Here is a 27,257-nt window from a genome sequence, read left to right as displayed (position 1 = left end):
GTTGGAAAATTACCTTTATGCTAAGGCAGAGAAGTGTATGTTTATCCAGCAGTCCGGCTCCTTCCTTGGATACCGCATTTCCACCTCAGGTGTGGAGATGGAGGGAGATCGAATTTCAGCCGTGCGTAATTGGCCAACTCCAACCACGGTTAAGGAGGTGCAGCGCTTCCTTGGTTTTGCCAACTACTATCAGAGGTTTATCCGGGGCTTTGGCAAGGTCGCAGCTCCCATTACCTCCCTGTTGAAGGGTGGGCCGTCCCGGCTCCGCTGGTCTGCTGAGGCTGACCTGGCCTTCAGCAAACTGCGGGGTCTGTTCACCTCAGCCCCATTACTGGCCCACCCCGAATCATCACTACCGTTCGTAGTGGAGGTGGATGCATCTGAGGTTGGGATAGGAGCTGTCCTGTCTCAACGCTCGGGTACGCCACCCAAGCTCCGCCCCTGTGCCTTCTTCTCTAAGAAGCTCAGCCCGGCGGAGCAGAACTACGACGTTGGTGATCGGGAGCTGTTGGCTGTTGTCCGAGCCTTGACCGTGTGGAGGCATTGGCTCGAAGGGGCGAAACACCCTTTCCTCGTCTGGACGGACCACCGTAACCTGGAGTACATCCGGGCAGCGAGGAGGCTGAATCCTCGCCAGGCCAGGTGGGCCCTATTCTTCACCCGGTTTGATTTTACACTGTCATACATTCCGGGTACGAAGAACGTGAAGGCAGACGCACTGTCCCGGCTGTATGACACAGAGGAGAGGCCCAGAGACAACACTCCCATACTCCCGGCCTCCTGCATTGTGGCGCCGGTAGTATGGGCGATGGACGCGGATATAGAGCAGGCATTACGCACAGATCCATCTCCACCGCAGTGTCCAGCTGGGCTGCGGTACGTGCCTGCTCTTATCCATGATCATCTGATCTTCTGGGCATACACGTCACCCAGGTATCGGCCGTACAGTGCGCTGCTTGAGCGGAAAGTACTGGTGGCCTACCTTGGCTAAGGACGTGAGGGTGTACGTCTCCTCCTGCTCAGTGTGCGCCCAGAGTAAGGCACCTAAGCACCTCCCAACGGGTAAGCTACAACCATTACCAGTTCCACAATGACCATGGTCTCATCTTAGTATTGATTTTCTGACTGATTTTCCCCTCTCCCAAGGTAACACCACCATCCTGGTCGTTGTGGACCGCTTCTCCAAGTCCTACCGCCTCCTTCCTCTGCCCGGTCTCCCCACGGCCCTGCAGACTGCGGAGGCCCTGTTTACTCAAGTCTTCCGGCACTACGGGGTGCCAGAGGATATCGTGTCCGACCGAGGTCCCCAGTTCACGTCCAAGGTTTGGAAGGCGTTCATGGAACGTCTGGGGGTCTCGGTCAGCCTGACCTCTGGGTTCCACCCCGAGTCAAATGGGCAGGTGGAACGAGTAAATCAGGATGTGGGTAGGTTCCTGCGGTCCTACTGCCAGGACAGGCCGGGGGAGTGGTCGGTGTTCTTGCCATGGGCAGAATATGCCCAGAACTCTCTCCACCTCTCCTCTACTAACCTAACGCCATCCTGGATTCGAGGCGTCGGGTGGGGTGCCTTCAGTACCTTGTGGAGTGGGAGGGGTACGGTCCGGAGGAACAGGCTGATCCCAGTGAGGGATTTCCTCGATCCCTCCCTGTTGTGGGATTTCCACCGTCGCCATCCGGCTCGCCCTGCTCCGCGTCCTCCTGGCCGTCCCCGAGGCCGGGGTCGGCGCGCTGCTGGAGCTGCGTGTCAAGGGGGGGTACTGTCACGACTTCGGCCGAGGCTGCCTCCCCTCCTTGTTCGGGCAGGCTTCGGCGTTCGTCGTCACCGGAGTACTAACCACTGCCGCCCGAATCATCATCACAATTGTCTTGTCTCGTTATCACACACACCTGGTTCTAATCCCCTAATTAGTCTGTGTATAAGTGTTCCCTCTGACCCCTTGTCCTTGTGGGTGATTGTTTATTGTGAAGGTTAGTGAAGCTCGGTGGAGCTCGTGTATTTTGTTCGACGGGATTATTTTCCTGTGTGCCTTGTATTTTCCAGTGGACCTGTTTTGTGCCCTGGAATGTGTTTGACGCAGTTCTGCGTAAACCTGTATTTTGCGGATTAAAGCCTGTTATTCTGTGATTTACCCTCCTGCGCCTGACTCCTTCAACACCACCTCATCACAGTTCCAGGTAGACCCTCTGTAGAAAGGGTTCTACATGGAACCCAAAAGGGTTCTACCTGCAACTAAAAATAGTTATTCAAAGGTTTCTCCTATGGGGACAGCCAAAGAACCCTTTAAGGTTCTAGATACACTCTTAGAATTTTTTTTTGCTATGTACAGTGGGGAAAAAAACATTTGTCAGCCACCAATTGTGCAAGTTCTCCCACTTAAAAAGATGAGAGAGGCCTGTAATTTTAATCATAGGTACACGTCAACTATGACAGACAAAATGAGAAAAAAAAATCCAGAAAATCACATTGTAGGATTTTTTATCAATTTATTTGCAAATTATGGTGGAAAATAAGTATTTGGTCAATAACAAAAGTTTCTCAATACTTTGTTATATACCCTTTGTTGGCAATGACACAGGTCAAACGTTTTCTGTAAGTCTTCACAAGGTTTTCACACACTGTTGCTGGTATTTTGGCCCATTCCTCCATGCAGATCTCCTCTAGAGCAGTGATGTTTTGGGGCTGTCGCTGGGCAACACGGACTTTCAACTCCCTCCAAAGATTTTCTATGGGGTTGAGATCTGGAGAATGGCTAGGCGACTCCAGGACCTTGAAATGCTTCTTACGAAGCCACTCCTTCATTGCCCGGGCGGTGTGTTTGGGATCATTGTCATGCTGAAAGACCCAGCCACGTTTAATCTTCAATGCCCTTGCTGATGGAAGGAGGTTTTCACTCAAAATCTCATGATACATGGCCCCATTCATTCTTTCCTTTACACGGATCAGTCGTCCTGGTCCCTTTGCAGAAAAACAGCCCCGAAGCATGATGTTTCCACCCCCATGCTTCACAGTAGGTATGGTGTTCTTTGGATGCAACTCAGCATTCTTTGTCCTCCAAACACAACAAGTTGAGTTTTTACCAAAAAGTTATATTTTGGTTTCATCTGACCATATGACATTCTCCCAATCCTCTTCTGGATCATCCAAATGCACTCTAGCAAACTTCAGACGGGCCTGGACATGTACTGGCTTAAGCAGGGGGACACGTCTGGCACACCAGGATTTAAGTCCCTGGCGGCGTAGTGTGTTACTGATGGTAGGCTTTGTTACTTTGGTCCCAGCTCTCTGCAGGTAATTCACTAGGTCCCCCCGTGTGGTTCTGGGATTTTTGCTCACCGTTCTTGTGATCATTTTGACCACACGGGGTGAGATCTTGCGTGGAGCCCCAGATCGATGGAGATTATCAATGGTCTTGTATGTCTTCCATTTCTTAATAATTGCTCCCACAGTTGATTTCTTCAAACCAAGCTGCTTACCTATTGCAGATTCAGTCTTCCCAGCCTGGTGCAGGTCTACAATTTTGTTTCTGGTGTCCTTTGACAGCTCTTTGGTCTTGGCCATAGTGGAGTTTGGAGTGTGACTGTTTGAGGTTGTGGACAGGTGTCTTTTATACTGATAACAAGTTCAAACAGGTGCCATTAATACAGGTAACGAGTGGAGGACAGAGGAGCCTCTTAAAGAAGAAGTTACAGGTCTGTGAGAGCCAGAAATCTTGCTTGTTTGTAGGTGACCAAATACTTATTTTCCACCATCATTTGCAAATAAAATCATAAAAAATCCTACAATGTGATTTTCTGGATTTTTTTTCCTCAATTTGTCTGTCATAGTTGACGTGTACCTATGATGAAAATTACAGGCCTCTCTCATCTTTTTAAGTGGGAGAACTTGCACAATTGGTGGCTGACTAAATACTTATTTTCCCCACTGTATGTAAGTCCAACCTGCTGAGACAGCTGCTTGCTGGCGAGCTGGTAGAGGTTGACGATCTTCCTGGACAGTGATTTGGCTGATTTGAAGCCCTCAGAGAACAACATGATCTCAGCAATCAGGTCAAAGTCAGGTACCATCATAGAGACAGGCCGGAACAGGGACTTTAGGTTGTCAGGTAGATCCACTCGACCTTTGCAACTGAAAGAGAGAGGTCAACTGTCAAGAATCCGTTTTCGTTCCTATTCTGTGGTATTAGCTACGATGTTTTCGAAAGGTTATAACAGGTTATAAAAGATTATTAACAGTTATAAAAGGTTTTTAAAAGGGTATGAACTTAAACTAAACATGACAGATCATGTTACCCTGGATTCATCGTGATGAAGAATCCACATGAGGCGTTCAGTCGTATATCTCTTCCCTCGAACACAAACCTTTGGTAAAAACAGAGTAAATATCAAATATATTTGACTACTCAAACTAAACTATTCACCTGTTCAGTTAAATCAGTGTAAAATGAAAAACTTCCCAGCCATAAAAATACATATCAGTCTAAAGAACACAGTAAGTTCCAGAAGCATACCGTAAACTGTGACTATGCATGGCAGCCTTAATGGACTGAAGCTGAGCAGCGATGACTGACAACACCTCCACGTTGATACAGTTAAACTCATCAAAACAACACCAGGAACCAGACTGCACCATGCCAGAGTACAGCTTCCCCATCATCTGGTAAGGGAATGTCACAGAGACATGAAATAAATTACACAACTACTTTATTGATTTCTACATTTGTGCAACTAACTCACAGTATACAGTAAAATGTATACATACTTCCACTCCACTTCTTCAGGCTCTACAACTGATGCAATGAGCTAGAACAAACATATTTCAATGCATCAAAAGTACAATAGCTATAGAGTTTGTGACGTCACGAGAGGCTACACAGCTTTCAGCGGGATTGCTCAAGTAGTGCAAGGAGACAAGGTTCAAACAAAACAAGGATTTTATTATAGGTCTTGGGAAATTAACGAAAATATAACAAAATTCTGTTCTCTTGTGGCTCTTTAAGGGTTAACAGTTCAGGGATGTCTCTTCCACATCCAAAATCATAATTCTCACTCGCTCAGATAACTTTTCCCCAGCCTTACTGTAGTCCACGTTGCAGCTAGTGGCCAACCCAGCAAAAAGTCCTTCCAAATGTCTCTCACATATTTCCACAGGTGCATATATCCAAAGGTGAGTATTTTCCAAAGGTAAGTATCTCCAAATCCTTATATTCCTCATGGAAGTGGACGTGCAGCACTCTTGTCCTCCAGAGAGCCCAGGTTGGAGACGGTGTCTCTTCCCTTCCCAAACCTTCAGCTCATCAGCTCCTCATTTGTTTCAGCTGCGTGGGAAGATTGGCCATAGAGGGGTGGAGTTCCCGACCATACCAGCAGATGGAGCCATAGCTGTCTGGGTTTGCAGCCACCTCAGGGGGATGTAACGTCCCTCCAGGACACAGCCTCTCGTGACATCACACATCCCCCTCCTCGGGACCGACGTCCTCGTCGGGGTAAAGGCAGCGAAGAAGGCATCACGCCGGGAGAGGGCGTCCGCATTGCCGTGGTGCTTGCCAGACTGCTCTCTCTTCAACTCCTCCAACTCTAGGACCAGGGACTCAGCCTCCTGTTGTCTCTCCTTGAGTTTCTTACTGAACGCATCCGCCTTGGTTTTAGCAGAGTTTAGCTTCTGTTGAGCAGCTTTCAGTTCCTTCTCTCTCTCTGCCTCCGCATTCTTCATCTTGTTCTCCAACACCTTGTACTTCTCCTCTGCCTTCTTCTGGACCTCCTTACTACTGCGCAGGGTCTCCTCACACTCCTCGATGGTCCTGCGCAGCCTCTCCAGCTCCTCCTGTTGCTTAGGGAAGGAGCTCTGTTGGAGTTTAGCCTGGAGGATATCTAACTCTTCTGTCTTCATGTCTAACTGTTGCTTTAACAAACGATACCTCTCAGCGGTCCCCTTCAGACCAGACAGTTCTTTGTCCAGATTCTGTAGCTCCGTCTCTGTGTCGGTCTGGGCACCTGCCATCCCTATCAGAGCCCGGGCGGGAGTGAGTAACTCGGAGGATTGCACCGGAGCCTTCCCAGGATGAGTCTTGCCTCTCCGTTTCCGAGGTACTCGGGTTATCCTCTCCTGAGACTCTCTCCAGAGTGGGTAAAAGGCTGGGCAGTCTCGTCCAATTAGGACAGGGACGGGGAGGGAATCAACCACCCCCCGCCGTCGTGTGTATGGTTCCCCGTGTGCTGGTCATTGTAAGTTCAGTAATGGGGTATTCTCTGGTGTCCCCATGGACACAGGAAACTGGGAGGACTTTCCCCGGGGTCAGACACGTTGGGCCCACCAAATCCTTACGCACCAGGGTGGCCCGGCTACCAGAATCCAGTAAGGCCTCCACATCATGGTGATTCACAGTTACCGGGCAGGTGGGGGGGTCGATCTGGGCCGCCATCTACGACTCCCAAGAGCGAGGCAAAACGGTGTGTGGGTGCTGAGCTGGAGGACTCCGCAGTGGGCATAGGTTCCTCGGCTGGTTTCCCACACTGCCAGGAGATATGTCCCATCTCCCCACACCGGTAACACTGTCGAGTTTCCCCCTCCTGGTGTACTCTTCTTGGACCCGCCTGGTTTCTGGCTCCCCCTGGAGCCGGGATAAGTCCTGACGTGGCTGGGTTCGAGACCTTGGGGTCCTTTGGACGGGTTCTTCCCATTTGTGGTGGGGCCGCACTCCTGGGGTCTTTTCGGGAAGCATTCAGCATCTCCGCTGTGGCCTGGTACTTTTCCACAGCTTCCACGGTCAGATCAGCCGTGGTCAAGGCCTGTTGACTGATGAACCGTTTTGCCTCATAAGGCAGGGCGCGTAGGTAACGATCCACCACAACGGCCTCCACCACCGCCGCTGCTGTATTCCTCTGCGGATCCAGCCATTTCCTTGCGATTCGGACAAGTTCATGCATCTGCGCCCGAGGAGGTTGGTCTGGTTGGAAGGTCCAGCTGTGAAAGCGCTGGGCCATACCAAACTTTGTGAGTCCATATCTGCTGAGGATCTCAGACTTCAGGGCATCATAGTCAGTAACCTGGTCAGGGCCAAGGTCCCGGACAGCATTCAGCGATTCCCCGGTTAGAAAGGGGGCTAACAGACCAACCCACTGTTGCTTGGGCCAGGCTTCCCTAGTGGCCGTGGCCTCAAATGCATGCAGGTATGCCTCAATGTCATCGGTAGCTCCCATCTTAGATATAAAGTCACTTGCCTTTATTGGGCGGGTATTTTGGACCACCCTCTGTCTCTGCAACTGCAATTCCTCTGCCTTCAGAAGGTTGGCTTTCTTTTGCTCCTCCAAGAGAGCCACGTTTGCTTGCATCTGGGCTTGCTGGCCAGCAACAAGGGCTTTCAATATGTCCTCCATTTCAGTCGGCGGGGAGCCTACGGCCAACTTGGAAAACTGGGTGATCAAACCTTCGGTATCCTCCTCTGACATGCACTATTAACGCTTGAGCGTGCCCGTATTCTCCACCATCTGTGACGTCACGAGAGGCTACACAGCTTTCAGCGGGATTGCTCAAGTAGTGCAAGGAGACAAGGTTCAAACAAAACAAGGATTTTATTATAGGTCTTGGGAAATTAACGAAAATATAACAAAATTCTGTTCTCTTGTGGCTCTTTAAGGGTTAACAGTTCAGGGATGTCTCTTCCACATCCAAAATCATAATTCTCACTCGCTCAGATAACTTTTCCCCAGCCTTACTGTAGTCCACGTTGCAGCTAGTGGCCAACCCAGCAAAAAGTCCTTCCAAATGTCTCTCACATATTTCCACAGGTGCATATATCCAAAGGTGAGTATTTTCCAAAGGTAAGTATCTCCAAATCCTTATATTCCTCATGGAAGTGGACGTGCAGCACTCTTGTCCTCCAGAGAGCCCAGGTTGGAGACGGTGTCTCTTCCCTTCCCAAACCTTCAGCTCATCAGCTCCTCATTTGTTTCAGCTGCGTGGGAAGATTGGCCATAGAGGGGTGGAGTTCCCGACCATACCAGCAGATGGAGCCATAGCTGTCTGGGTTTGCAGCCACCTCAGGGGGATGTAACGTCCCTCCAGGACACAGCCTCTCGTGACATCACAAGTTATAATGAGAATAGAAATGTCCATGGCTACCTTATAGTCCAGACTGTCAGAGCAGTTCAGTACTAAACAGAACTTTCCAAGCGCCTGCAGAGGAAAACAACATCAACATGGTTTTACTTCCTGTAAATACAGTATCAGTTTGAATACAGAGCTACAAGGATGCCAGTGATGGTGGTTTCCCAAGAGTGTGGACATTCTCTTTTTCTACTACTGGCATTTTCAGGTCCACACACCGACTAACTTACTAAAGAAAAATACTTCACAGGTTTTTATCCTACTTCAGTGACAGGTCCTTACCTTGGCCAGGTCCTTGACCGTCTCTGTCTTGCCAGTCCCAGAGGGTCCGGCGGGCGCTCCCCCCAGATGGAGGCTCAAGGCCCCGGTGAGGGTCAGCCAGCATCGGTCAGTGAGCGGCGTGATGACCAGTCGAGGGGAACAGCCCAGGTACTCATAGCCATACATGAAGGAGGCCTGGGCATGGACCACGTAACACAGAGAGGTGCTGTCATGCCAGTCATAATGGAGCTGCCTGAAACCAACAGAACCAATGACAAAAAAGTGACAAAAAGTACAAATGTTTCATCTGGAGATCTGTTTTGGTTGGCTTACTAGCCAAAATTAAGTTGTTCATGTAAGTAAGTCTTGTGCAGCTCTGAAGCTTACCTAAATTATCAACAATCATCTCAAACTCAAAACGCTCAGATGTCCTAGCCTGATCCTAGATCTGTTTGGCCTAACAATAGGAGTTATTCTGATCATAGACAACACAAAAAGATCTGGAACTAGTCTACATAAGGCCAGGTATTTCAAGAAAAATCAATACTAGGAGTAGCAACTATGATCAAAGCTGTGACCTTGTCCACTCAAAGTCGTCGGCACTGGTGATGCGTTTCTGGAGGAGATGGCGGAGGACGTCTCTGCAGTGGACCAGGATGGTCAGCAGGGCCTCTACGGTGGCCTGCTGGTGACAGGGCAGGGGCTCGGACACCAGGTCAGCCAGCTCCTCCACACTGTGGATCAGCTGCTGCTTCACCCCCACCATGCTCTCCAGCTGCCTCTCACTGCTGAAGCTTTCCTGGCAGTCCTTAGTGAACATGATCTGGGTCTAGGGGACAGAGGGAGAAGGAGGGTTTTGGTAGCTTGGGTACTAGTCTGTTTCTGCTCTCTTACCAACTCCTTATGGAAATGTCATGCCAAAATGTTTGGTTTGACAATGACAGCAATGGAGTTGGCAAGAGCACAAACAGATCTGGGACCAGGCTAGTGTTTGGAACACATGTTGGACACAACATCTTAATATTTACTTGGCTAACAGCCACTCTACATTCATCAGCCTAGTGAACAGGAGCCGGAGGAACTTGCTACACTGTTCAACACATGGTGGGGTTTCTCCAATTGTGTAGATGGATAGTAATAAGTCCCGTCATATTCCTGTTAAACCTTGCAATGGTAACTTAACATGGTGAGAACGGTCATATTCCTGTTAAACCTTGCAATGGTAACTTAACATGGTGAGAACGGTCATATTCCTGTTAAACCTTGCAATGGTAACTTAACATGGTGAGAACGGTCATATTCCTGTTAAACCTTGCAATGGTAACTTAACATGGTGAGAACGGTCATATTCCTGTTAAATCTATTCCTTGCAATGGTAACTTAACATGGTGAGAACGGTCATATTCCTGTTAAACCTTGCAAAGGTAACTTAACATGGTGAGAACGGTCATATTCCTGTTAAACCTTGCAATGGTAACTTAACATGGTGAGAACGGTCATATTCCTGTTAAATCTATTCCTTGCAATGGTAACTTAACATGGTGAGAACGGTCATATTCCTGTTAAACCTTGCAAAGGTAACTTAACATGGTGAGAACGGTCATATTCCTGTTAAATCTATTCCTTGCAATGGTAACTTAACATGGTGAGAACGGTCATATTCCTGTTAAACCTTGCAATGGTAACTTAACATGGTGAGAACGGTCATATTCCTGTTAAACCTTGCAATGGTAACTTAACATGGTGAGAACGGTCATATTCCTGTTAAACCTTGCAATGGTAACTTAACATGGTGAGAACGGTCATATTCCTGTTAAATCTATTCCTTGCAATGGTAACTTAACATGGTGAGAACGGTCATATTCCTGTTAAACCTTGCAAAGGTAACTTAACATGGTGAGAACGGTCATATTCCTGTTAAATCTATTCCTTGCAATGGTAACTTAACATGGTGAGAACGGTCATATTCCTGTTAAACCTTGCAATGGTAACTTAACATGGTGAGAACGGTCATATTCCTGTTAAATCTATTCCTTGCAATGGTAACTTAACATGGTGAGAACAGTCATATTCCTGTTAAACCTTGCAATGGTAACTTAACATGGTGAGAACGGTCATATTCCTGTTAAACCTTGCAATGGTAACTTAACATGGTGAGAACGGTCATATTCCTGTTAAACCTTGCAATGGTAACTTAACATGGTGAGAACGGTCATATTCCTGTTAAACCTTGCAATGGTAACTTAACATGGTGAGAACGGTCATATTCCTGTTAAACCTTGCAATGGTAACTTAACATGGTGAGAACGGTCATATTCCTGTTAAATCTATTCCTTGCAATGGTAACTTAACATGGTGAGAACGGTCATATTCCTGTTAAACCTTGCAAAGGTAACTTAACATGGTGAGAACGGTCATATTCCTGTTAAATCTATTCCTTGCAATGGTAACTTAACATGGTGAGAACGGTCATATACCTGTTAAACCTTGCAATGGTAACTTAACATGGTGAGAACGGTCATATTCCTGTTAAACCTTGCAATGGTAACTTAACATGGTGAGAACGGTCATATTCCTGTTAAACCTTGCAATGGTAACTTAACATGGTGAGAACGGTCATATTCCTGTTAAATCTATTCCTTGCAATGGTAACTTAACATGGTGAGAACGGTCATATTCCTGTTAAACCTTGCAAAGGTAACTTAACATGGTGAGAACGGTCATATTCCTGTTAAATCTATTCCTTGCAATGGTAACTTAACATGGTGAGAACGGTCATATTCCTGTTAAACCTTGCAATGGTAACTTAACATGGTGAGAACGGTCATATTCCTGTTAAACCTTGCAATGGTAACTTAACATGGTGAGAACGGTCATATTCCTGTTAAATCTATTCCTTGCAATGGTAACTTAACATGGTGAGAACGGTCATATTCCTGTTAAATCTATTCCTTGCAATGGTAACTTAACATGGTGAGAACGGTTATATTCCTGTTAAATCTATACCTTGCAATGGTAACTTAACAACGTGAGAACGGTCATATTCCTGTGAAATATATGCATTGCAATGGTAACTTAACATGGTGAGAACGGTCATATTCCTGTTAAACCTTGCAATGGTAACTTAACATGGTGAGAACGGTCATATTCCTGTTAAACCTTGCAATGGTAACTTAACATGGTGAGAACGGTCATATTCCTGTTAAACCTTGCAATGGTAACTTAACATGGTGAGAACGGTCATATACCTGTTAAATCTATTCCTTGCAATGGTAACTTAACATGGTGAGAACGGTCATATTCCTGTTAAACCTTGCAAAGGTAACTTAACATGGTGAGAACGGTCATATTCCTGTTAAATCTATTCCTTGCAATGGTAACTTAACATGGTGAGAACGGTCATATTCCTGTTAAATCTATTCCTTGCAATGGTAACTTAACATGGTGAGAACGGTCATATTCCTGTTAAACCTTGCAAAGGTAACTTAACATGGTGAGAACGGTCATATTCCTGTTAAATCTATTCCTTGCAATGGTAACTTAACATGGTGAGAACGGTCATATTCCTGTTAAACCTTGCAATGGTAACTTAACATGGTGAGAACGGTCATATTCCTGTTAAACCTTGCAATGGTAACTTAACATGGTGAGAACGGTCATATTCCTGTTAAACCTTGCAATGGTAACTTAACATGGTGAGAACGGTCATATTCCTGTTAAACCTTGCAATGGTAACTTAACATGGTGAGAACGGTCATATTCCTGTTAAATCTATTCCTTGCAATGGTAACTTAACATGGTGAGAACGGTCATATTCCTGTTAAACCTTGCAAAGGTAACTTAACATGGTGAGAACGGTCATATTCCTGTTAAATCTATTCCTTGCAATGGTAACTTAACATGGTGAGAACGGTCATATACCTGTTAAACCTTGCAATGGTAACTTAACATGGTGAGAACGGTCATATTCCTGTTAAACCTTGCAATGGTAACTTAACATGGTGAGAACGGTCATATTCCTGTTAAACCTTGCAATGGTAACTTAACATGGTGAGAACGGTCATATTCCTGTTAAATCTATTCCTTGCAATGGTAACTTAACATGGTGAGAACGGTCATATTCCTGTTAAACCTTGCAAAGGTAACTTAACATGGTGAGAACGGTCATATTCCTGTTAAATCTATTCCTTGCAATGGTAACTTAACATGGTGAGAACGGTCATATTCCTGTTAAACCTTGCAATGGTAACTTAACATGGTGAGAACGGTCATATTCCTGTTAAATCTATTCCTTGCAATGGTAACTTAACATGGCGAGAACGGTCATATTCATGTTAAACCTTGCAAAGGTAACTTAACATGGTGAGAACGGTCATATTCCTGTTAAATCTATTCCTTGCAATGGTAACTTAACATGGTGAGAACGGTCATATTCCTGTTAAACCTTGCAATGGTAACTTAACATGGTGAGAACGGTCATATTCCTGTTAAACCTTGCAATGGTAACTTAACATGGTGAGAACGGTCATATTCCTGTTAAACCTTGCAATGGTAACTTAACATGGTGAGAACGGTCATATTCCTGTTAAACCTTGCAATGGTAACTTAACATGGTGAGAACGGTCATATTCCTGTTAAACCTTGCAATGGTAACTTAACATGGTGAGAACGGTCATATTCCTGTTAAATCTATTCCTTGCAATGGTAACTTAACATGGTGAGAACGGTCATATTCCTGTTAAACCTTGCAAAGGTAACTTAACATGGTGAGAACGGTCATATTCCTGTTAAATCTATTCCTTGCAATGGTAACTTAACATGGTGAGAACGGTCATATACCTGTTAAACCTTGCAATGGTAACTTAACATGGTGAGAACGGTCATATTCCTGTTAAACCTTGCAATGGTAACTTAACATGGTGAGAACGGTCATATTCCTGTTAAATCTATTCCTTGCAATGGTAACTTAACATGGTGAGAACGGTCATATTCCTGTTAAACCTTGCAAAGGTAACTTAACATGGTGAGAACGGTCATATTCCTGTTAAATCTATTCCTTGCAATGGTAACTTAACATGGTGAGAACGGTCATATACCTGTTAAACCTTGCAATGGTAACTTAACATGGTGAGAACGGTCATATTCCTGTTAAACCTTGCAATGGTAACTTAACATGGTGAGAACGGTCATATTCCTGTTAAACCTTGCAATGGTAACTTAACATGGTGAGAACGGTCATATTCCTGTTAAATCTATTCCTTGCAATGGTAACTTAACATGGTGAGAACGGTCATATTCCTGTTAAACCTTGCAATGGTAACTTAACATGGTGAGAACGGTCATATTCCTGTTAAACCTTGCAATGGTAACTTAACATGGTGAGAACGGTCATATTCCTGTTAAACCTTGCAATGGTAACTTAACATGGTGAGAACGGTTATATTCCTGTTAAACCTTGCAATGGTAACTTAACATGGTGAGAACGGTCATATTCCTGTTAAATCTATTCCTTGCAATGGTAACTTAACATGGTGAGAACGGTCATATTCCTGTTAAACCTTGCAAAGGTAACTTAACATGGTGAGAACGGTCATATTCCTGTTAAATCTATTCCTTGCAATGGTAACTTAACAAGGTGAGAACGGTCATATTCCTGTGAAATATATGCATTGCAATGGTAACTTAACAAGGTGAGAACGGTCATATTCCTGTAAAATGTATGCATTGCAATGGTTTTTGGTTTACCACGGTGAGAACGACCTGTCCGGGGTGAGAGAGGACCCATTTCTTAAAGTTCTTCGGATTCCATTCGGACACTCCTAACTTCAAGCGCCTGAAATGATTTGAAACATGATGATGGTATCAGGCTAAAAGTTCACTTGGATATACAGTATCAACACGTTTTGAACAGGAAAGAAAAAGCTGCATGCAAAACGGTTCCTGTACCTTTTCACCGTGTTGTACACCGCTGTTTCCACGTTTGCCATCCATTGCTCCACAGGCCCACGTATTTGAACATTTCTAAAGAATTCAAAGAGAAGAAAGAGTTGTTTTGGGATTCTCGGTAACAGAAAAAAAAACATGAATTAGGCCTAAATGTAAATGTTTCCATTTGGTTGACTATCAATGATTTGACTATTTACTTTGGCATGGTCACAGTTTCCCCCTCGGCTGAACGTATGGTTGCCACCACGTGGTGGATCGTAGCATGTTCCTGGATGTCCAGGTGACGGATGTTGCTGAAGCATTTTGCAAGATGAGGCTTAAAAGTGTTGTAGAGAATGGATTGAATTAAATTGATTGAATTAACATAAATGTTGTTTGAAAGTTCTGAATAAAAATGTCTGAACGTTTTGTACAAGCTTTTAAAGCCCAGCTAATCTCGTCCACCAGCCGGCTCTCTCTCTGTCGAACCGTCTGGTTTCACAGCGCCTCAGAATGGAACTTCAATGAAAGCCTATGGCAGGACGAAACAGCCACTGGTTTTAATTGGCTGATGTCTCAATTCATCACCATCTAGCATAACCCTCAGAATAACCTTGCACTACATTCTGGACTTCAGAGCACGAGCAGCACAAGGATATAAACAAGGAAGTGAGTTGAGAAAAGCTGTAGGTACGCATCTTAGAAATAGTTTTCACATATACGTTTATATGCTCGAACTCAGAATCAATTGGGCTTCCCAAAAATAATATGGTCAATGTTCATCATTTTTCAAAGTCCCATCTAATACAACTGTACAGATGTAGGATCTTAATTTGATCACTATTTTGTTGCTGAGAAATTTCCAGTGTATTTGAGGTTTAAACAGGCTTCTAAAGTTTGTAATTTTCACTTAAATATGTCAGACTTCATTTGACATAAAAAATTTTTTATCAACACCTACAAAACATTTCCATTAATTACAATCCACATAATAATTCAATATTTTCCTTAAGTAGTAAACTGGCTCAAATTAAGATCCTACATCTGTAGCAGGCTCGCTCCATCTCCCGCCTCGATTCTAACCACACCCCTTTCCCATTTTGAAGCAGTGTTACCCGTCTCTATATGCGGTAGCAATTGAGCCTGGGGACGACGTTACAGCCCAGCTGACCCTACAGACAGGAAATTAAGTGCATTGTGCTTTTGAGAGTCTACTGTATAAAAGTGAAATACTAACTTTCAGCTGCTGCTTATGGTTGGAAACAAAATAGAGTAATTTCCTCTTGGATGGTTAGCCTATAATATGAGATGGGAACCTGAATGGCGTTGGGGTTTTTGCTCTGTGACAGAACATCCAGCAGCTCCTCATTGCTGAGGAAGTAGAATCTTGCGAAAACTGTTCTTTTGGATTCAAGATAATCCTGCAGAAAACGAAACAAACAGTCAAGTGTTGAAATAAACGGCAACTCTGAAAGTAACTAGGATAACATAAATGTTGTTTGAGAGTTGCGAATGAAAATGTGTGAGGTTTTACAGCCCAGCTGACCCTACAGACAGGAAATTAAGTGCATTGTCCTTTTGAGAGTCTGCTGTATCGTGTGGTATGCTAGCCTGGGTCCCAGTCTGCTGTATCATGTGGTATGCTAGCCTGGGTTCCAGTCTGCTGTATCATGTGGTATGCTAGCCTGGGCGCCAGTCTGCTGTATCATGTGGTATGCTAGCCTGGGTGCCAATCTGTTTCTACTCATTATGGAATTGTCATGTTTGAGATGACAATGAATGACAAGGAGTTGACAAGATAGCAAAAACATTATGGCACCCAGGCACCCTAACTCCCTCCAGATAGCAGAAACAGTCTGGCACCCAGGCACCCTAACTCCCTCCAGATAGCAGAAACAGTCTGGCACCCAGGCACCCTAACTCCCTCCAGATAGCAGAAACAGTCTGGCACCCAGGCACCCTAACTCCCTCCAGATAGCAGAAACAGTCTGGCACCCAGGCACCCTAACTCCCTCCTGATAGGGTGCCAGACTGTTTCTGCTATCAGGAGAGAGTTAGGGTGCCTGGGTGCCAGACTGTTTCTGCTAACTCCCTCCAGATAGCAGAAACATTCTGGCACCCAGGCACCCTAACTCCCTCCAGATAGCAGAAACATTCTGGCAACCAGGCACCCTAACTCCCTCCAAATAGCAGAAACAGTCTGGCACCGAGGCACCCTAACTCCCTCCAGATAGCAGAAACAGTCTGCCACTCAGGCACCCTAACTCCCTCCAGATAGCAGAAACAGTCTGGCACCGAGGCACCCTAACTCCCTCCAGATAGCAGAAACAGTCTGGCATTCAGGCACCCTAACTCCCTCCAGATAGCAGAAACAGTCTGGCACCCAGGCACCCTAACTCCCTCCAGATAGCAGAAACAGTCTGGCACCGAGGCACCCTAACTCCCTCCAGATAGCAGAAACAGTCTGGCACTCAGGCACCCTAACTCCCTCCAGATAGCAGAAACAGTCTGGCACCCAGGCACCCTAACTCCCTCCAGTACCTCCAGACACTTCTGTATCTTCTCCAGGTGGATGTTGCCAGCCTGCAGCATCTCCAGGACCCCAGGGGCAGTAGCTGCTCTCAGGGCATTAGGCCTGTCATCTGTCCTCCGCATGATCTCCTTCCATGATTGATCCACCTGCAGGAACACCTTGGCCTCCGCTGGGAGCTGTCTAGTAGAAAGAGGTTCATTCATTTCAAGTCAGAAAATTACATATTTTGGATTACATTAAATCATATTTTTTGTACTATATTTTGAGTCTTCTTAAAGGCCAAGTGCACTCAAAAACGTGATTTTCCTGTGTTTTATATATACAGTATTTACACACTATGAGGTTGGAATAATACTGTGAAATTGTGAAAATTATAATAATGCCCTGTAAGAGCTGTTGGAAAAGACCGACTGAAATTTCAGCCTGTTTTGGTGGGATGGAGTTTTGGCCTGCCTGGTGACATCGCCATGAAGTAAATTAGTTAATAGACCAATAAGAAAGAGAGTTCCAGTTCACCCCTCCCCACTCAGATCACTCACAGAATTTGCCCTTTGCTAAGAAGCAAAACATTTTGGGGGTACCATTTTAATTGAAAACAATCACAGTAAGGTGCTTAATTGTTACGAAGAAATGATTAGATATTGAGATAGAAACGGCCTCATTGGACCTTTAACCTACTCCAGGTAGATATCTACCCCACATTATATCAGATTAGATGACTACATGTGAAAGTTATGTCTTCAAAGTGCAGTCAAAAGAACAATTTCCAAAATCATCAACCAGAAATATACTGAACAAAAATATAAACGCAACATGTAAAGTGTTGGTCCCATGTTTCATGAGCTGAAATAAAAAGATCCCAGAAATGTTCCATACGAACAAAAAGCTTATGTCTCGCAAATGTTGTGCACAAATTTGTTTACATCCCTGTTAGTGAGCATTTCTCCTTTGCCAAGATAATCCATCCACCTGACAGGTGCAGCATATCAAAAGAAGCTGATTAAACAGCATGATCATTACACAGGTGCACCTTGTTCTGGGGACAATAAAAGGCCACTTAGATGTGCAGTTTTGTCACACAACACAATGCCACAGATGTCTCAAGTTCTGAGGGAGCGCACAATTGGCATGCTGACTGCAGGAATGTCCACCAGAGCTGTTGCAAGAGAATTTAATGTTCATTTCTCTACCATAAGCCACCTCCAACGTCGTTTTAGAGAATTTGGCAGTACGTCCAACATGCCTCACAACCGCACACCACGTGTAACCACGCCAGCCCAGGACCTCCACATCCGGCTTCTTCACCTGTGGTATCTTCTGAGGCCAGCCACCCAGACAGCTGATGAAACTGAGGAGTATTTCTGTCTATAATAAAACCCTTTTGTGGGGAAAAACGTATTCTAATTGGCTGGGCCTGGCTCCCCAGTGGGTGGGCCTATGCCCTCCCAGGCAACCCCATGGCTGCGCCCCTGCCCAATCATGTGAAATCCATAGATTAGGGCCTAATGAATTTATTTAAATTAACTGATTTCTTTATATGAACTGTAACTCAGTAAAATCAAAGAAATTGTTGCATGTTGCGTTTATATTTTTGTTCAGTATAGATGAATTGTCAGCAGCAGATGAAACACAGACAAGACAACACAATAAACAATACAAACCAAAGTGCCATTATACACATAATCTGTAACTACAACACACACAGGTTAAAAAAGTGTCATACACAAGGTCAAACAACAATAGCTGCCTTGCCTCTGAATCCCTCCGGCAGAGAAGATAGGCTCCAGGTGGAGCCATCTCTTCTGACACATGACCCACTCCTCCAGAGTATGAGAGAACTGGTTCAGCTTCCTCTCCCATTCATCTATCAGATACTAAACAAGAGAGAGACCAGACTGACATCACACACAATAATACTTAGCCTGGTCCCAGGTCTGTTTGTTCTGTCTTACCAACTCCTATGGTCATTGTTACGCAGTGTGGCATGACAATGTCCATAGGAGTTGGCAAGACAGAACACACAGATCTGAGAACAGGCTAAAGAATACCACCTCGTCCCCCAACAACTGACAAAACTGCAAGATTGAGAGAACTTAACTTGTTTATTTTCTTGAAATAACAGAGTGATTTCATTATTTCCCAAATTCTGCATAAATGGGTTTTAAAGCGAAAGACTAATTTCTAGAATCTATGATATGAAAAGGGGCAATATTTATTCGAATCATGTCATTTTTTTAACGAATCATGACGTCTCTCCAGTCAGATTTGAATGACACCTCACCTTGATAGGCTCAGCATAGCGGGATGCCTCGATGCTCATGATAGTGGTCTGGCTCTCTTCCAGCTGTGCCATGATGTCGTCTGCCGAGGCGATGATCTTCACCGTGGACGTGTCAGACTGGTGGGTGATCAGACGGAAGTCCGTGCTCCTCCACAGGTCAATCACTTTGAACAGGATGCTCTCTAAAGTGGCCTCATTGGTGGCAGTAGTGGAGATGTCCCCTATCAAACCACTTTGCTGAAGTATCTGCATACATGTCACACAGGGAAATGTACAATATAATGTTACGTTCAGATTATAGTCATTTAGTAGATGCTATTATCCAGAGCCACTTACAAATAGCGGATTCAACTAAAGTAGATTTAAAAAATAACATATCGTGATCGCAATGTTAGAACTTAGAAATGGCCCTGAATGTGATTTCTGAATGTTTTGCCAGAAATTATCAGAAAAGCTAGGTAGATACAGTGAGGGAAAAAAGTATTTGATCCCCTGCTGATTTTGTAAGTTTGCCCACTGACAAAGAAATGATCAGTCTATAATTTTAATGGTAGGTTTATTTGAACAGTGAGAGACAGAATAACAACAAAAAAATCCAGAAAAACGCATGTCAAAAATATTATAAATTGATTTGCATTTTAATGAGGGAAATAAGTATTTGACCCCTCTGCAAAACATGACTTAGTACTTGGTGGCAAAACCCTTGTTGGCAATCACAGAGGTCAGACGTTTCTTGTAGTTGGCCACCAGGTTTGCACACATCTCAGGAGGGATTTTGTCCCACTCCTCTTTGCAGATCTTCTCCAAGTCATTAAGGTTTCGAGGCTGACGTTTGGCAACTCGAACCTTCAGTTCCCTCCACAGATTTTCTATGGGATTAAGGTCTGGAGACTGGCTAGGCCACTCCAGGACCTTAATGTGCTTCTTCTTGAGCCACTCCTTTGTTGCCTTGGCCGTGTGTTTTGGGTCATTGTCATGCTGGAATACCCATCCACGACCCATTTTCAATGCCCTGGCTGAGGGAAGGAGGTTCTCACCCAAGATTTGATGGTACATGGCCCCATCCATCGTCCCTTTGATGCGGTGAAGTTGTCCTGTCCCCTTAGCAGAAAAACACCCCCAAAGCATAATGTTTCCCACCTCCATGTTTGACGGTGGGGATGGTGTTCTTGGGGTCATAGGCAGCATTCCTCCTCCTCCAAACACGGCGAGTTGAGTTGATGCCAAAGAGCTCCATTTTGGTCTCATCTGACCACAACACTTTCACCCAGTTCTCCTCTGAATCATTCAGATGTTCATTGGCAAACTTCAGATGGCCCTGTATATGTGCTTTCTTGAGCAGGGGGACCTTGCGGGCGCTGCAGGATTTCAGTCCTTCATGGCGTAGTGTGTTACCAATTGTTTTCTTGGTGACTATGGTCCCAGCTGCCTTGAGATCATTGACAAGATCCTCCTGTGTAGTTCTGGGCTGATTCCTCACCGTTCTCATGATCATTGCAACTCCACGAGGTGAGATCTTGCATGGAGCCCCAGGCCGACGGAGATTGACAGGTCTTTTGTGTTTCTCGCATTTGCGAATAATCGCACCAACTGTTGTCACCTTCTCACCAAGCTGCTTGGCGATGGTCTTGTAGCCCATTCCAGCCTTGTGTAGGTCTACAATCTTGTCCCTGACATCCTTGGAGAGCTCTTTGGTCTTGGCCATGGTGGAGAGTTTGGAATCTGATTGATTGATTGCTTCTGTGGACAGGTGTCTTTTATAGAGGTAACAAGCTGAGATTAGGAGCACTCCCTTTAAGAGTGTGCTCCTAATCTCAGCTCGTTACCTGTATAAAAGACACCTGGGAGCCAGAAATCTTTCTGATTGAGAGGGGGTCAAATACTTATTTCCCTCATTAAAATGCAAATCAATTTATAACATTTTTGACATGCGTTTTTCTGGATTTTTTTGTTGTTATTCTGTCTCTCACTGTTCAAATAAACCTACCATTAAAATTATAGACTGATCATTTCTTTGTCAGTGGGCAAACGTACAAAATCAGCAGGGGATCAAATACTTTTTTCCCTCACTGTATTTCATTGCTACCATTCATCTAAAGATGCCCTACCTTTATGTCCAAGAGGTTTCCAAGGGTGAAGTTATCCTCTTTGGTGAAGAATCGTCCGATATAGCTCTGGATGTCTTCCCAGTGTCTCTGACGGAGATAAGGGTTCCTGAGAGCTACGATGATGGGCAGACAAAGCTTGAAGTCCATCACCTTCTGCTTCAGAATGGGAACTATGTTGTTTTCAGGTAAACCTGAATGACAAAGAAAACAATGTTTATCAGTTGTTTCACATAAATTAATTCCTTTACATTCACACGTCATAATTTAACACAGAAATACTTATGATAACAGAGAACAACCTGAAATGACACGGTGGTGAATTCCAACGATAATGATCCTAAAATATCACTCAGAGACCTGAAAGCCCCACCTTTCTCTAACATGTAGATGGTCTGTGTAAAGCGGCTGACATCATTCTGCAGGTCGTCTACATTGAGCAGCTCGAAGGTGGTGGCTCTCCAAAGGCCGCACTGTTTATCCCACTCCTCCTGCATCCCCCAGAGCATCTTCCTCAGCGTCAGAGCACAGTCCACCTCAGACAGCTCTGCCTCCACTTCGGCAGCGTTTGAACCACGGCCCTGCTTCATGCGGACCACAGTGGAGATCTTCTTCATAGAGAAAGAGTTTCTCAGGAGCTCTCCGTAGCTGGTGTAGCTGTATGCCTTACTGGAGTAGATGGCCACCTCCTCTGAGAGAGCCTGGAGGATCTCATTGGCCACTTTGGGAGACGTGTAGGAGCAAAGCAGGATGGGATTGTTCACCTGAGAAATAAGAGATTTGTGACATCTTTTAGCCCGGTCCTAAATATGTTTGCGGTGTCTTGCCAACTCTTATGGTAATCATTGTCAAACCATTGGCAGTTTGAACAGGTGTGAGACCAGGCTAGGCAGCTTTGTCAGGAAGAGGAAATCACAATCAAGAATAATGACTCTTATTGAGTATTAAGGAGGGGAATAAAGCACAATAACTGCTAGAAGATCAACCGTACCTTCATTTTGACCAGAACAAGCTCAAATCTGAGTTGATTTAAGTGTTTGCCCAGATCAACACTGAACTTGAAGATGTTGTCATCCCTCTTGGTTTCACAGATCATGACAGTGGATTTGAGATGCTGGAAGCTGGGGACGAGGTGCTGGTACAAAGCCAGCTCCTCAGGAGAGATAGCGATCTGGTACTCTTTAACCATACTATAGAGCTGGATGAGGAGCTGATACTGTCTCTCCAGAGTGGGAATCTGCACAGATATCCGACTCAGGAAGGTCAGATGCTCCACAAACTCTTCCACTGTAAAAATGTCTTTATCCAGCTTCTTAAGAGCTCCTCTGATCACCTGATTGAACAGATGGAGAGGAAAGTATAACCAAAAAGTAGTACCGGTCAAAGCTCCTCAACGCAGTTACAATAACTTCAAAATATGAATAGCCTGAGCATGAAATATGCATGAAGTCTAAAGTTTACTTCATGACTGTAGGTAGAGTATCTGGTATTTACACGAGCTTCAAAAACAACAACAAAAACTATACTATACTAATGTTCTATTTAACAAACCTCCATCAGTTCGAGGTTCTTCTTCTTAACGATGGAGGGGAGCCTGGAGTGAATAGTAAAGATGAGAGCCTGTGGGTAGGGCAGGCAGTTTGTCTGGTAATGGTGACACCTGACCAGGATCATGTTGACGCGGGTCTCAGTCTCTATCCTCTTCATCAGCCTGATGCTCTCTGTGTGCACCGCCAAGATGGCTTTGATATCCTGGGGAGACCATTTCTCCCCGGCCAAGAACGTATCGATGTCAGTCAACATGGCTGTCTCCACCATCTCACAGAACTTCTCTATCCTCTGACAGTGCTTCTCCACTCCCTGCATCCCTCGCTGGACGGTACTGAGGATGTCCGATAGCTGGAAATCAACAAACACATCAGATGTGTATCATCTGTGTCAAGGTCCATGTCATATGTCAACAAACCATATGTAGAATATAGAAAAACATGTCGAACTAGTAATAGGTTAGCGACAAACAACGACACTCTGTACAGTTCTATGGAAAATACCTCTTCAAAAAGTATCTCAATTCATCCCACAGTGACTCCCACAGTGACCCCCCCCCACCCCCCCCACCCGCCCCCCAGCACTTTGGATTTTAAATGATACAATGACTATGAAGTAAAAGTTAAAGACTTGTGAATAATGATGAGTGGAGAAAGTTACAAAGGGTCAAAGATCATACCCCCCAAAAATGCTAACCTCCCCTGTTATTGTAATGGTAATGTTGAGGGGTTAACATGTCTTGGGGTTATGATATTTGTGCATCTGTAACTTTCTTACTTATCATTACTCACGATTCATTCAGGATTATCCGTAATCATGGTAGCATCCACATTAATGTAGAAGTGTTTAGAAAACATATTATATTCTTATTTACAATAAAAGCCACTCCAAAATTACACAATACATTATTTACCATTCATTTCTATTGGACACAAAATAATCTGAAACACAACCAACACAACAGCAAATGCATCCAACAAGTTGTACAGTCACAAGCTTAATGTAGCCATTGCGTACTAGGAAAATGGGACCAAATACTTAACTTTTTACTACTTGAATACACATAAGTGAATTTATCCCAATACTTTTGGTGTTGTGAAGATGGCACGACAGCGTCTCTTCCCCCTTCAGGTGGCTGAAAAGATTTGGCATGGGCCATCAAATCCTCAAAAAGTTCTACAGCTGCACCATTGAGAGCATCTCGACTGGCTGCATCACCGCTTGGTATGGTAACTGCAAGGCACCCGACTGCAAGGCGCAACAGAGGATGGTGAGTACAGCCCAGTACATCACTGGGGCCGAGCTCCCTGCCATCCAGGACCTCTGTGTCAGAGGAAAGCCCACGGCAAGCGGTACCAGTGCACCAAGTCTGGAACCAACAGGACCCTGAACAGCTTCCACCCCCAAGCCATAAGACTGCTAAACTAGGCTGCTAAATAGCTAATCAAATGTCTACCTGGACTACCTGCATTGACCCTTTTTTGAACTAACTCTCTTGCACTGACTCTATGCACACACACACACTGGTCTCTACCCATACACTCACACATACTTACACTGACAACCCAATACACACATACACACACACACATTACATGCTCACACATGCATACTGACGACACACAAACACACACTTTCACACATACTGCTGCTACAGCTCAGTCTATTATGTATCCTGTTGTCTAGTCACTTTACCCCTACCTACAGTATACTGCTGCTACTGTCTATTATCTATCCTGTTGTCTAGTCACTTTACCCCTACCTACAGTATACTGCTGCTACTGTCTATTATCTATCCTGTTGTCTAGTCACTTTACCCCTACCTACAGTATACTGCTGCTACTGTCTATTATCTATCCTGTTGTCTAGTCACTTTACCCCTACCTACAGTATACTGCTGCTACTGTCTATTATCTATCCTGTTGTCTAGTCCCTTTACCCCCTACCTACAGTATACTGCTGCTACTGTCTATTATCTATCCTGTTGCCTAGTCACTTTACCCCTACCTACAGTATACTGCTGCTACTGTCTATTATCTATCCTGTTGTCTAGTCACTTTACCCCTACCTACAGTATACTGCTGCTACTGTCTATTATCTATCCTGTTGCCTAGTCACTTTACCCCTACCTACAGTATACTGCTGCTACAGCTCAGTCTATTATCTATCCTGTTGTCTAGTCCCTTTACCCCTACCTACAGTATACTGCTGCTACTGTCTATTATCTATCCTGTTGCCTAGTCACTTTACCCCTACCTACAGTATACTGCTGCTACTGTCTATTATCTATCCTGTTGTCTAGTCACTTTACCCCTACCTACAGTATACTGCTGCTACTGTCTATTATCTATCCTGTTGCCTAGTCACTTTACCCCTACCTACAGTATACTGCTGCTACAGCTCAGTCTATTATCTATCCTGTTGTCTAGTCCCTTTACCCCTACCTACAGTATACTACTGCTACTGTCTATTATCTATTCTGTTGTCTAGTCACTTTACCCCTACCTACAGTATACTGCTGCTACTGTCTATTATCTATCCTGTTGCCTAGTCACTTTACCCCTACCTACAGTATACTGCTGCTACTGTCTATTATCTATCCTGTTGCCTAGTCCCTTTACCCCTACCTACAGGATACTGCTGCTACTGTCTATTATCTATCCTGTTGTCTAGTCACTTTACCCCTACCTACAGTATACTGCTGCTACAGCTCAGTCTATTATCTATCCTGTTGTCTAGTCACTTTACCCCTACCTACAGTATACTGCTGCTACTGTCTATTATCTATCCTGTTGCCTAGTCACTTTACCCCTACCTACAGTATACTGCTGCTACTGTCTATTATCTATCCTGTTGTCTAGTCACTTTACCCCTACCTACAGTATACTGCTGCTACAGCTCAGTCTATTATCTATCCTGTTGTCTAGTCCCTTTACCCCTACCTACAGTATACTGCTGCTACTGTCTATTATCTATCCTGTTGCCTAGTCACTTTACCCCTACCTACAGTATACTGCTGCTACTGTCTATTATCTATCCTGTTGTCTAGTCACTTTACCCCTACCTACAGTATACTGCTGCTACAGCTCAGTCTATTATCTATCCTGTTGTCTAGTCACTTTACCCCTACCTACAGTATACTGCTGCTACAGCTCAGTCTATTATCTATCCTGTTGCCTAGTCCCTTTACCCCTACCTACAGTATACTGCTGCTACTGTCTATTATCTATCCTGTTGCCTAGTCACTTTACCCCTACCTACAGTATACTGCTGCTACAGCTCAGTCTATTATCTATCCTGTTGCCTAGTCACTTTACCCCTACCTACAGTATACTGCTGCTACAGCTCAGTCTATTATCTATCCTGTTGTCTAGTCACTTTACCTCTACCTACAGTATACTGCTGCTACTGTCTATTATCTATCCTGTTGCCTAGTCACTTTACCCCTACCTACAGTATACTGCTGCTACTGTCTATTATCTATCCTGTTGTCTAGTCACTTTACCCCTACCTACAGTATACTGCTGCTACAGCTCAGTCTATTATCTATCCTGTTGTCTAGTCACTTTACCCCCTACCTACAGTATACTGCTGCTACTGTCTATTATCTATCCTGTTGTCTAGTCACTTTACCCCTACCTACAGTATACTGCTGCTACAGCTCAATCTATTATCTATCCTGTTGTCTAGTCACATTACCCCTACCTACAGTATACTGCTGCTACTGTCTATTATCTATCCTGTTGCCTAGTCACTTTACCCCTACCTACAGTATACTGCTGCTACTGTCTATTATCTATCCTGTCGTCTAGTCACTTTACCCCTACCTACAGTATACTGCTGCTACAGCTCAGTCTATTATCTATCCTGTTGTCTAGTCACTTTACCCCTACCTACAGTATACTGCTGCTACAGCTCAGTCTATTATCTATCCTGTTGTCTAGTCACTTTACCCCTACCTACAGTATACTGCTGCTACTGCTCAGTCTATTATCTATCCTGTTGTCTAGTCACTTTACCCCTACCTACAGTATACTGCTGCTACAGCTCAGTCTATTATCTATCCTGTTGTCTAGTCACTTTACCCCTACCTACAGTATACTGCTGCTACTGTCTATTATCTATCCTGTTGTCTAGTCACTTTACCCCTACCTACAGTATACTGCTGCTACAGCTCAGTCTATTATCTATCCTGTTGTCTAGTCACTTTACCCCTACCTACAGTATACTGCTGCTACAGCTCAGTCTATTATCTATCCTGTTGTCTAGTCACTTTACCCCTACCTACAGTATACTGCTGCTACTGTCTATTATCTATCCTGTTGTCTAGTCACTTTACCCCCTACCTACAGTATACTGCTGCTACAGCTCAGTCTATTATCTATCCTGTTGTCTAGTCACTTTACCCTACCTACAGTATACTGCTGCTACTGTCTATTATCTATCCTGTTGCCTAGTCACTTTACCCCCTACCTACAGTATACTGCTGCTACTGTCTAT

The 27,257-nt window shown here is 44.6% G+C and overlaps 1 protein-coding gene across 1 annotated transcript in view; it reads right to left on the bottom strand.

The window, feature by feature from the left end:
- The window catches only part of LOC121544248 (dynein axonemal heavy chain 6), a 129,822-nt gene that overhangs the window by 55,413 nt on the left and 47,152 nt on the right, over positions 1–27,257 (bottom strand). Inside the window, exons 15-31 of the mRNA XM_045209045.1 lie at positions 22,761–23,108; positions 22,201–22,542; positions 21,583–21,973; positions 21,213–21,403; positions 19,105–19,350; positions 18,576–18,697; positions 16,832–17,003; positions 15,607–15,711; positions 14,509–14,627; positions 14,312–14,386; positions 14,111–14,198; positions 8,944–9,194; positions 8,387–8,618; positions 8,120–8,173; positions 4,509–4,654; positions 4,291–4,359; positions 3,940–4,126 (exon numbers count right to left, since the gene is read on the bottom strand). Coding sequence (XP_045064980.1) covers positions 3,940–4,126; positions 4,291–4,359; positions 4,509–4,654; positions 8,120–8,173; positions 8,387–8,618; positions 8,944–9,194; positions 14,111–14,198; positions 14,312–14,386; positions 14,509–14,627; positions 15,607–15,711; positions 16,832–17,003; positions 18,576–18,697; positions 19,105–19,350; positions 21,213–21,403; positions 21,583–21,973; positions 22,201–22,542; positions 22,761–23,108 — 3,138 coding nt within the window. The remainder of the gene's footprint in view (positions 1–3,939; positions 4,127–4,290; positions 4,360–4,508; positions 4,655–8,119; positions 8,174–8,386; positions 8,619–8,943; positions 9,195–14,110; positions 14,199–14,311; positions 14,387–14,508; positions 14,628–15,606; positions 15,712–16,831; positions 17,004–18,575; positions 18,698–19,104; positions 19,351–21,212; positions 21,404–21,582; positions 21,974–22,200; positions 22,543–22,760; positions 23,109–27,257) is intronic.

Source organism: Coregonus clupeaformis, chromosome 29 (genome assembly GCF_020615455.1).
Source record: "Coregonus clupeaformis isolate EN_2021a chromosome 29, ASM2061545v1, whole genome shotgun sequence".
NCBI classification, from domain to species: Eukaryota; Metazoa; Chordata; class Actinopteri; order Salmoniformes; family Salmonidae; genus Coregonus; species Coregonus clupeaformis.
This window is presented reverse-complemented; position numbering and strand designations above follow the sequence as displayed.